The sequence below is a fragment of the Lates calcarifer genome, linkage group LG7_2, assembly GCF_001640805.2.
Source record: "Lates calcarifer isolate ASB-BC8 linkage group LG7_2, TLL_Latcal_v3, whole genome shotgun sequence".
Classification (NCBI taxonomy): domain Eukaryota; kingdom Metazoa; phylum Chordata; class Actinopteri; family Centropomidae; genus Lates; species Lates calcarifer.
Window position 1 is genome coordinate 12,772,179 of NC_066854.1, and position 10,965 is coordinate 12,783,143.

The following is a 10,965-nucleotide window of genomic DNA, read 5'->3' on the forward strand; positions in this document are numbered from 1 at the left end:
CTCAGCAGCAGCTGATGTATATTTCCGGTTTTGAAGTATTTATATTTTCTCTGTTCTTTTGTAAAAAAATATTTTCATTGCGAAAAGATGTGGAGATAATCTGAAACATAATCGAGTGCGCCACTGACAGCACACTCATTCAGTTAACGTCCGATTTGGAGACTTTAGTATAAGGGGAAATACTGAGCACTTCCGTTTTTCAAAATAAGATGTCTGATCAGAACACATAAAAAGTGAGTAAAGTGAAGCGGGAAATAATCAGACTATACTCAGACTACACATTAAGGGCACATCATGTATAAAGCAGCAAGTTGCACTGACACTGAACTTTTACCCTCAGGGAGGCGCTATAGACAAGTAAGAGACAGGAATGCCTCTTGCCAACTGCAGCAGGATGTTTAATGCACTATTTTCTTCTCTAAACTTTATTTTATCTTAATTTATCTTATGTTTTTAACACTGTGTGGTGGAAGTAATTTTCCACAAATACGGACAGTAAAGTTCCTGACTAACTAATTAGGCTCAACAGCTTCCAATTATCCTGTTCTGTTTGCTGCTCTACTCATCTTACAGGCAAGATGTTATTTGCAGTTAAGATTCTATCATCTTGTGGCAGGCTCTACTTACAGGTTGAGGTTTTGCAGTTGTCAGCTCAGATATGCACGTTGCCTATGTTTATGTACTGTTAGTGAGCAACAGCACAGACATATATAATGTTACCCAAATTCATGCCATTATACAGGTTTACACAACTGCTTGGAAAAATGGAAGTGTGGAGGGAGAGTGGTATGAAAAAAAACTGCATTTGGAAAATTTGGGGTTCAACTACAACTGTATGTGGTGTGGTATGTGTGTGTGTGTGTGTGTGTGTCTGAAGTGGTGCTGGTCCCTGGGTGGCAGAGGGGTTTAAGCTCCTTCCTGGTCATGTGGGGATCAGCCTCCACTTAATCCTCTAGAGAGAGAGAGAGAGAGAGAGATTGTATTTATTGATGTCTAACTGTGCTTAAGGTACAGTACAGATTCCAGAGCCTTATAGCCACAAGCAAGGAATAAAAAGAGTGTGTAGTTACAAACCCTAAACCCTTATGCCTGAATAATATTCATCGTCCTATCATCTTTGGAGACTCCATATTTTCTCTCCCTTGCCTGGAAATTTGGAACTTTCTGGGAATCATACAGACCTTTCACAAGCTTTCCCCAGACCTCTGTAAAGATCATCTTGGACCTGTTTGGAAACCTGGACTCCTCTGACATTCATCCCTTGCATTGCAACTTGGGAGCTCTTCCAGGATTTGAGTCCTCTTGTGACTTTGGAAACACTTTCTTCCTAATCCTCAGCTGAGGTTCTTTTTGAATATTTTTTTGGAATACTGGGTTTACTTATTTATTTATTTTTTATTGTTTTTTTCTAACTTTGGTATCCTCAGAAACACACAGAAATCCTCTTTTTAACCTAATCTCAGAAGTGGAACCATTCTACAATTTTTGTCTCAAAACCTCTAAAATCCACCTTTAACCTTTCCTGGAATATTAGGCCCATTCCACATATTCAACATCTTGTGGAACTGCACACAGATCCTGGAAACTTAGGCACCAATTCTTCCTGAGTAAGTGTCCCACCTTTTCCTAAAACTTTCGAATGGCTCAGTCAGGTTCCTGCCCAAACCCAGACCTATCAAGTGCAGCTATCATCCACAGCCCACTAGATATCTGTTTGGACCAGGATACCCTGAGAGGAAGAGAGGATGAGGAGGGAGAGGAAGAAGATGAGGAGGTCGAACTCGCTGAGGAGGTAGCGGAAGATGTTTTGATGATGGCCGAAGCAGGAGAGTGGGAAGTTGAGAAAGAAAGCGAAAGTGGAGCGCAGGGTGAAAGAGAGGACATGAGGATTATAGAAGTGTCCCTCTTACCAAATGGAGAAATGAAAGAGGGGGAGGGAGGAAGTGAAATACTGGAGCAAAATGGGGAGGAAGCTGTAGAAATGGCCAATGAAGAGCACAAAAATATAGATGAACAAACAACAGAGGAAGAAGGGAAAGGAAATGGAGAAGACAAGTCAAAAGACACAAAGACAGTGACTGGAAATCCATGTAACTTTTCTGCATTGATAAAGATTGAGCAAGCTCAAAAGCAGATATTAGACAGCCATGGAGAAAAAGAAGAGAACAGAGAAAGTGAAGAAAATAAACAAGAGGAATTGATAGCAAGTTCAGAAACAGAGCTAAGGGAGGAAAATATGAATGAGCATGAAAACGGGTTAGAAGAACGCCAGATAGTATCCACTACTGATGACGCAGAGACTAATCAAGAATCAAGTATTCTTGAAGAGGAGTCAGGAAAGCATGACGACCCCAACAATACAGAAGATGTTATTCTTTTCACTAATACTGAGGTGACTGAAACCACTGAGGATCCAGCAACAGATGTGACCCTTGTTGCCACGGGGATAGATGAACAAGTCAACATTCAAAATGATCTGTGCCAGGCTGTTAGCAGTGATAGCCCACCTTTCAATTCTGATACAGTGGTGGACAATCAGACCAACCAATCAACCAGTGAGAATCAAGATGAAATGAGAAAGACTGATGAAAAGAACAACTCAGAATCCAGCAAACAGGAAGATGAGCCAACTAATAATAGCATCATGTGGCAACAGACAGATTCCGTAGAGGCAAACATTGAGGATGAGGGAACCAAAGAGTTCATGAAGGATCCAATGTCCGCTTCTGATGATATTCTAGACACTGGGGGTGAGGCAAATCTGAAGGTAGAACAACCAGAGTTGGCCTTTGTACTCTCTGAGGAACAGTCACAGACAGAGGGAAGGATTGAGGAGACAAGGCTGGCAGGACAGACAGACGGAGGGACTGAGGAAACAACATTGGGAGGACAGACAGACGGAGGGACTGAGGAAACAACATTGGGAGGAATCAACCAGAAGGACCAAGAGGAAGAGCAAGCGCAACATGTTGGTGTTAATACTCTGGATGGGGGAGGAGCAACTATGGAAGAGGAGGGGAAGACAGGTGATTTTGTCAGCGAGTTAATGGGTGAGGAAGACCATAGTGGAAGAGGTGATGAAGAAATTCAGAAAGAATCTATTGCTGAGATTGAAAACCAGGCTATGGTAGATCCTCCAGAACCAGCAGTGCAGTGTGTAGAGGAGGTACCTTTAGACACACATAAAGATGTGGATTTGGACCAGGTGGAGGAGGCCTTTGAACTGGAGGAAGGGGGTAAAGTTGAACCGGACCAGTCAGGAGGTGAGGTCACATCGGATGAGTCCACAACACAGAGTGGTGGCGATTTGCAGGAAAATCCTCCACAGGTCCTCATAGAAGCAGGGGTAGACTGGGGGGACAACTTGGGAGAACAGCCAAGTGAGAAGGTCTTTGTAGAAGACAAGAGGGGAGGAGAAGGAGCAGAAGAAGCGATTGTGGGAGAGGTAGAAATGGTGGAAGAGCCTGTGACTGTTTTAGATGATGAGATTGAAAACATAGAGGAGAATCAGACTGGTGAACTTGACGAACAAAAGCCTGCCACCACTGCAGTCCCTTCTGAAGACACCATAAGGGAAAGAAAGGATGAAGGATGTCAAGGACTGGAAGCTGAGAAAGCTGAACATGGCAAAGAGAAAGATGAGCAGCAAAAAGATGAAAATGGAGAGGAAGAGAAGGATGATAAGCCAGAAGATGACAACAGAGACTGTGATATAAATGGAAGAGTTAAAGAGCTGAAGCAAGCAATGGAGAATGGGATCCTGTGTCCCGAGCCACAAGCACCCATGATAGAGGGATGGGGGACAGCAAGAATGCTGTCACCAAGGAGAAAAGATAATGACTGGATTAAAGCTGATCAACCTGAGGAAGAGAGAACACCAGAAATAAAAGAGTGGAGGAAAGAATTGAAGCCTGTGAAAAAAGACATGTGGGAAACAGAAAGGGGAAGGAAGGAATGGGTGAAGAAGGAAGCATCACCAGAGGAGAAAAGTGCGCCGAGGAACGAGGACTGGATAAAGGAGCTGAAGTCAGTGATCAAAGATGAATCCCTGCCCAGAAAAAAAGATGAGCAGGTGAAGAGAAAACGAGTGGTGCTTTGGGAGGATGGCCATTCATACATTCCCCAGAGGGAGGAGATGACTGAGGAGAAGAGAGAGGAGGTGAAGCTGATCTCCCATAGGAGAGTGGAAAGCCCTTTGCCTCCTGTGTGCAGGAACAACACAATACCCCAAAATCAGGACTATGAGATCTCACTCTATGTCAAGGTAATGAGCCGCATACACAAACACAGCCTCCTCAACACACACATACTGTACACATATTGTACGGCCACACTGAGTTGATGATACTTCATATATATGGTGAAAATGAAAGCTCTAGTCCATACATAGCCACCTTAAGGCCAGGGCCAGTTTGACCTGACAATCAAAATGCTCCAATCAGCAGACTGGCATAACTCTGGCAAAGCCATACCTGTTGGGAAATAGAACCATGGCACTGTAAACTACAACAGAGCAAGGCATCACAATGCAAGACATATAACCACCTAAAGTAAATGCTGTTCAACTTTTATATGTTTTTGAATTTTACTGTTTTTGACTGAAAAAGTTCAATAACGCATGCAGAAGCATGTCAGCTACCTTTATATATGTTTCGTATTTGTACATTTGTGTGTGTGTGTGTGACGCAGAGAGAGCAAGTGAGGGAGACACCGGATCTTGATCTGCTTACCTTATCCCATTAGCACAGTGATATCCTAATCCATCAGGCATGGTAGCCTACATTGCTGCATTTGTGCAATTCTAAAGGTAGTGGACAAAATAATAGGAACACACAATACTATTTGAATTATAATCATATGATTTAAGCCAATACAAATATGTTGTTAGAAATGTGACCTGTGTGACACATATAATGGTCACTTTTTGTTTGTTTTTTTTTTTCTCCACTCTCTGCATGTGTGCTCAGACTTCATCTTAAAGGTTTTGCTCTCTGGTTTAGCAGCACATTCCTAACTGAGGTGACAATAAAAGAGGGCAGCCCTCTGAGGGCCAGCGGAGAGGTTTAACGCCAAGAAAAAATGCACTAATATCTGAGAGCTGCTTCACACATACACACAACAAGCTTGTTCTCTGTGGGAGTTCACATCCGCACAATGGCTTTCTTTGTCAGGGGCTCTGCTGGCAGCATAGGCTGAGGTAGATGGAAATATAATGGAAAGGTTCAAGCATCCCTCTGTGGTGCTGGACTCAACAGCACTCGATGCTGCTGCTCCTACTCAATAAATGCATGGGAAAGATGTTCTTTTCTTTTAATGCAGCAAATGACTTGACTACTTATCATAAAATCTGACAAAACTTTTTTCTCACAGTCTTGAATGTATCCCAGGTACCACGTTTAGGGCACTGATGTCTGAATAGTACAACAGTGCTATGCTGCTGCCAGTAGCGTGCAGGGTTAATCTCTGCATTCTCACTCTGCAAGCTGATTAGCCTGCTGTTTGGTGCTGAGAAATCTGGGCACAGCGGTGCTGGAAACAACACATAGTCACTTCAAGATAAACACAGCGTTTACATTATGTTAAACAGCTTGTAAACAAGCTCAACAGAGACTGACTGGGTTCTTAATATATAAGGCTGATACTGGACGATCATTACAATCAGCCACTATTGATCCCCTACCATTTAGATTTATTCATTTGGCAGACAGCTTTATCCAAAATGATGTAATGCGAGGGAATACATCAGTGTACACTGCTATAATAAGGCAAAGTGCCAGGATGATAAAAGCATTCTTTTACGTTTTGACTTTTGAGGAGTTCTGGGTTTAATTTACAGCCAGTTGCAGCTTTAAAATTTAAGTAATAACAAATCATTATCAGCCTGTAAAAAAAAGAAACAAACATCCATGTCTGATGAATTCTGGAAAAAACAGGGGGAGACATCTCAGTTGGTGTGGGTGTGAAAAAGATCTTTCCATCCCCTGCTGTTAACACACACTCACCCTTGTATGTATGTATGTGTGTGTGAGCTGGAGCGGAGATTCCATTTGCCACCCACTCCTCTGGAAAATGAAGTAACTCTGTTCTGTGCCTCCCGGCTTCACACAAAACTGACCTCAAGTCAGATTAGAATTGGATTAATTCTGAAATTAAAGTCATTTTGAAAAGAAACACCAGATAAACAGTGCTGTGTCACTGGAGAGGGAGCTGAAGTTAAGAAAAAAAACTCTCCGAATATTTTCCATAATGCGACTGTGTGAACAGATTTTCATCCTCACAGTGTGATGTGATTAATTCACACACACACACACGCACAGACACAGTTTAGCGCTTAATATGACAAAGAGGGATTGTCTGAGGAGGACACACTGACATACCAGAGAAAGCCAAAAAAAAAGAAAGAAAGAAAGAAAGAAAAAAGAGGAAAAACAACAAGCAGTCCAAATAGCAAGCAGATGAATGAGTAGTTGGAGAGAGACAGACACACAGACAGACATGGTACTGACTGGCACTTCTCATCGCTTTATTGGAACATGACACAAATATACTTTTTCTTATCACCACTGGGAATAAAAACTGTCATCTGAGAATCTTTAGAGGAGTGTGAGCTTTCACACAACCTTTCAAACTAAATGGAAAGCTGACCTGGACTGTTCACCATGTCCTGGTATAACACTGTAGTTAAAAAACTTGGCTACCCCACCATTGAGTTGTTCGTGAAGGTAAGTGATGTTGCAAACTCGTGCATCTTCTTAATTATATTCTTGCTAAATGCTCCGCTGTGTTGATCTAAAGCATTCTCTCATTTCTACACTTGTGTGTGCATGTCTCTTTATGTGTGTGTGTGTGTAGGCGGGAAGTGACGGGGAGAGCATCGGTAACTGTCCATTCTCCCAGAGACTCTTCATGATCCTGTGGCTTAAAGGAGTCATCTTCAACGTCACCACTGTCGACCTCAAACGGTAATATACTACACACACACTTCCGCATAATCATACTATGAACCAGAGTGTCTGCATGTTGTGGTTTGTGTTGTCAGGAAGCCAGCCGACCTGCAGGACCTGGCTCCAGGAACCAACCCTCCCTTTGTGACCTTTAACGGTGAGGTGAAGGTTGACGTGAACATGATAGAAGAGTTCCTGGAGGAGAAACTGACCCCACCACGGTACAGAAACACACATTCACTGGAATATAGTTGGCCAGAGGAAGCTTTGTTAATAAACTGTAGATGCAGATGGACTGTCTTATGTAACTTTCTGAAATCAAAAATTGATGACTATAACCAGTCCAGGTGCACATAGCCAAGATCACTTTGACTCACCATCCTGGTACTTATGCACCTAAAATGTCAAGTGTGAGTACAGTAACTGAGTTGAGACACAGTAGATATAATGCTGGGGGTGGGGGATTTGGATTTTTAAAATAAAAGCCCCAGACAGTAACAGGAGTTTATCAGGGCCACTGGAGTATGCAGAATTTTCACAATAAAAGCCCCCCAGAGGGAAACAAGAGCTTGACTTTTCTAATGTGTCTTTAACACCAGCTATCCCAGACTGGCTCCCAAACATCGTGAAGCCAACACAGCCGGCATCGATGTGTTCGCCAAGTTCTCAGCTTACATTAAAAACCCAAGAAAAGACACCAACGACGGTAAGAGGAAATTAGGATCAGAGGACAGAGAGATGGGTGGCTGAGTATTTTTGTTAGATCTCTCTGGCTCAGGCAAGCTTCTTCTGCTGCCCCCAAGTGGCCATACATATCGATTAATGCAGCTCTGGTGTGTTTAAGGTCCTAAAAAGATCCATTAATCCATTTGTCTACCTCTCTTTCTCTTTGTACCTCTGTGCAGCCTTAGAGAAAGCCTTGCTGAAGTCTCTTCGGCGTCTCGATGACTTCCTGAGGACCCCCCTCCCCGAGGAGATCGATGCTTACACCTCAGGTGACCTGCCTGAGTCGTCCAGGAGCTTCTTGGATGGATCTCAGCTCACTCTGGCCGACTGCAACCTCCTGCCTAAACTACACATCCTTAAGGTTCATTCAGCCTGATACTCATATTTTGGACTGTAACGCAGTGATCCCAACTCCTGTCCACTCCATTCTCTCCATGTTTTTCTCTCTCTAGGTCGTAGCCAAGAAGTACCGTGGCTTTGAGATCCCGGCAGAGATGACGGGGTTGTGGAGGTATTTAAACTGCGCCTATCAGAGGGAGGAGTTCACCAACACATGCCCTGCTGAGAGGGAGATTGAATTTGCCTACCTGGATGTTGCGAAACGAATCAAATAAGAGCAAGAGTGGGAGAAGCATGGGGACAACTAGATCAGATACAAAGAGTAGGTCTTTCAACAAATAGCTAAAAGAGAAAAGATGGAAAGAAAGTAGAAATAAGGAAGAGTAGTACACATAGAAATACAACAGGTGTTTTGGTGAAGCCTAATTAATTGACATGAAGATGAAGAAAGAGGAGGAGTGAGTAGAACAAAAAAAGATGGCTGAGGCACTCACTAAAACACCCTAACCTGAAACTCTATTAACTCTTTACAAAGTTTGACATCTCTGCATTGGCAGGTGGCAAGCTACCTATGTGTGTGTGTGTGTGTGTGTGTGTGTGTGTGCTCTCACAGGTTGGGTTGCACAGCGGTCTACTGTATCTCTATGCTAATCATTCTACAAGTAATCTATAAAGTAGAGATTTGCTTGCAGAATTAATACCTGATTTCTTTTTATTCACTTTTCAGATGATGGCAGGGCCAGGTTCACTGCAGAAACAGAATAAAAAGCAGTATTCAGTATTCAGTATTAAAGTATTAGAAATCACAAATCAACTTTTAGCAAACCAGTCCCAATCAGAGTTTGATTAATGCTTGTCTTTAGCATAAACGTTCACTTAAATCTACTATTTACACTGTTTTTAAATCATAGTCAATTACAACAATTTAATAATATGCATCTAACATATCTATAGGAGCTGAATCACAGAAAGCATTATATTATCTTATGAGTCCTATGGCCATGACCAATGAGTATCTGGTTTCCCTTTTTAATACGTCAGGGTAAAAAAAAAAGAAGCATCCCCAGTACTGGCTCAATGATGTTCCAGCCTTATCTTAGTGCACAAGTTCAGTGACTGCAATAACCAGAAAAATAATACACATACCATATTAAGCCAGTTATTAATTAAGCAGTGTGTAATCATCTGACTCCATTTTCTCTGCTAGATATATTAGTCTTAATGATGAATCAGTGATCAAGATGAAAAGTTAAAGTGTTTTTTACTCATGTTGTCATTATCCTTGGACAGTGTGTCTTCTGTATCTAATGTTACTGACTGCCCGACTGTGGACAGGCCTTGGTGCTGGATGGTGTTGATGAAGTTTTGATTAATAAATTTTGTAGTTCACGCAGAGACCACTGTAGCACTCTATCACTTTTAAGTCACCTTTTTGGAGAGAAAAATGGCTCAGTATTTGGTGTGTTTTAATTAATTTGGCCATCAGTCCCCACATGCAAAATTATGTGTGCAACTTTAATGAGAGGACAGAAATATCCAATTGTTTCTTACTTCTCTTGAATGCAGCATTATTTCACTAACGTCCCATTATGGTTTAGCATGTTTTTGACACCAAATTACCACTTTGACACAGAGACAGTCTGCCATTAACCAGCCCTGACACCACATGTTGTGTTCTGGCCTTACATCCTCTCTGTGGGGATAATCTTTATTAAACTGTGTGATTGTCTTCAGTGTTTCTTTTGGCTCCGTGTGTCTGTTATTATCATTATCATTATCATTAGTAATCTGATCCTTCTGTTCAACAAGAACAAATCGCTGAAATATAAGTATTGTTCAATAGCAATTTACACTTAGTGCCAGCAGTAACAGCAGTTCAGATAATGGAGTGTAACATGACAAACAATTTAACACCAAGTTCACAAGCTGAACTGAAGAGATGATGATTAGTCATCAGCGTCACTGACTGAATCAGCAGTGTCTTACACTGGAGCTCCTCCCAGTGGAGACTGTTAGTACTGTTTGTTGTTTCTTAGTTGAAATCTCTCTGTTTAATCTGTGCACTGAAATGTAAAAATAACAATATGTGGGTTTTAGGGGCAGATATGTGCTGAAACGCTTTCTTGGTAAACTACAGTTTTTCTGTCTGGAAAGCATTTCTAGCTATAGCATGGATTTAAAGATACATGTACAGGTGGTACTGCATCTGACAACCTCTCTGTGATGACAAGACCTCAGGAGGATGTGCACAGTCACTGCACCTCTGCTGTTCACTCTGAAAAACTTCCAAATACTAATACTATCTCTGTTTGTGCAGAGATTAAACCAATAAGACGTATGGGCATCGGACAGAGCTAGCTACAGGCTATTTACTTATTCTTTACAGATTAGATGTGTCTTTATATCATATTCCATGTTACAGTTCACATCCAGCACTGTGCCACACAAAAAATTAAGTGACTACCTACAGAGCAACAAGAAGAGCTCTGATTGGCTAGCTGTTGCTATGACCACACACAAATTCCCACTAACACATAATATATATATATATATATAATATAAATGTAGCAATTTATGAATTTGTAATGTTTAAACTCTAGGTGGCATCTCTAGACTACATGAGGCTATTCCTGTACTTTTATTTTGAAATCTTTATACTATTTTTTTTTACCTCATATACTAAAGCCATATGTCATGACTCTTTGCTCAAAGAATCTAAAATGATTGTATGTGCAAGACCAAGTATATTTAACACACACACACACACACACACACACACATGTTGGACATGTACAGACACACACACTCATCACTGGGGCAACAGTGATAGGTGACCTCTGTTGAAACCCTCTGAATGTAATGACCCAGAGTTTACACACCCAGACAGCAAACACACACGGCTGAGCTACCATAGAAACATGAGCAGGAAGAATGTCCTGCTGTTCGTACTGTGTTG

General features: G+C 41.7%; 1 protein-coding gene across 2 annotated transcripts; it reads left to right on the forward strand.

The window, feature by feature from the left end:
- Nucleotides 1-2,548: 2,548 nt before the first annotated feature.
- On the forward strand, nt 2,549-9,748 carry LOC108902558 (chloride intracellular channel protein 5). 2 transcript variants are annotated; one of them, XM_018704481.2, is made up of 6 exons: nt 2,549-4,264; nt 6,853-6,962; nt 7,040-7,165; nt 7,544-7,650; nt 7,850-8,031; nt 8,123-9,748. In XM_018704481.2, the coding sequence occupies exons 1-6, from the start codon at nt 2,573-2,575 to the stop codon at nt 8,282-8,284; spliced, it is 2,379 nt and encodes a 792-aa protein (XP_018559997.1). In that variant the 5' UTR covers nt 2,549-2,572; the 3' UTR covers nt 8,285-9,748. The 2 variants fall into 2 exon arrangements, with proteins under 2 accessions (XP_018559997.1, XP_018559998.1); XM_018704482.2 differs by lacking the exon at nt 2,549-4,264 and adding an exon at nt 6,428-6,722.
- Nucleotides 9,749-10,965: the final 1,217 nt, after the last annotated feature.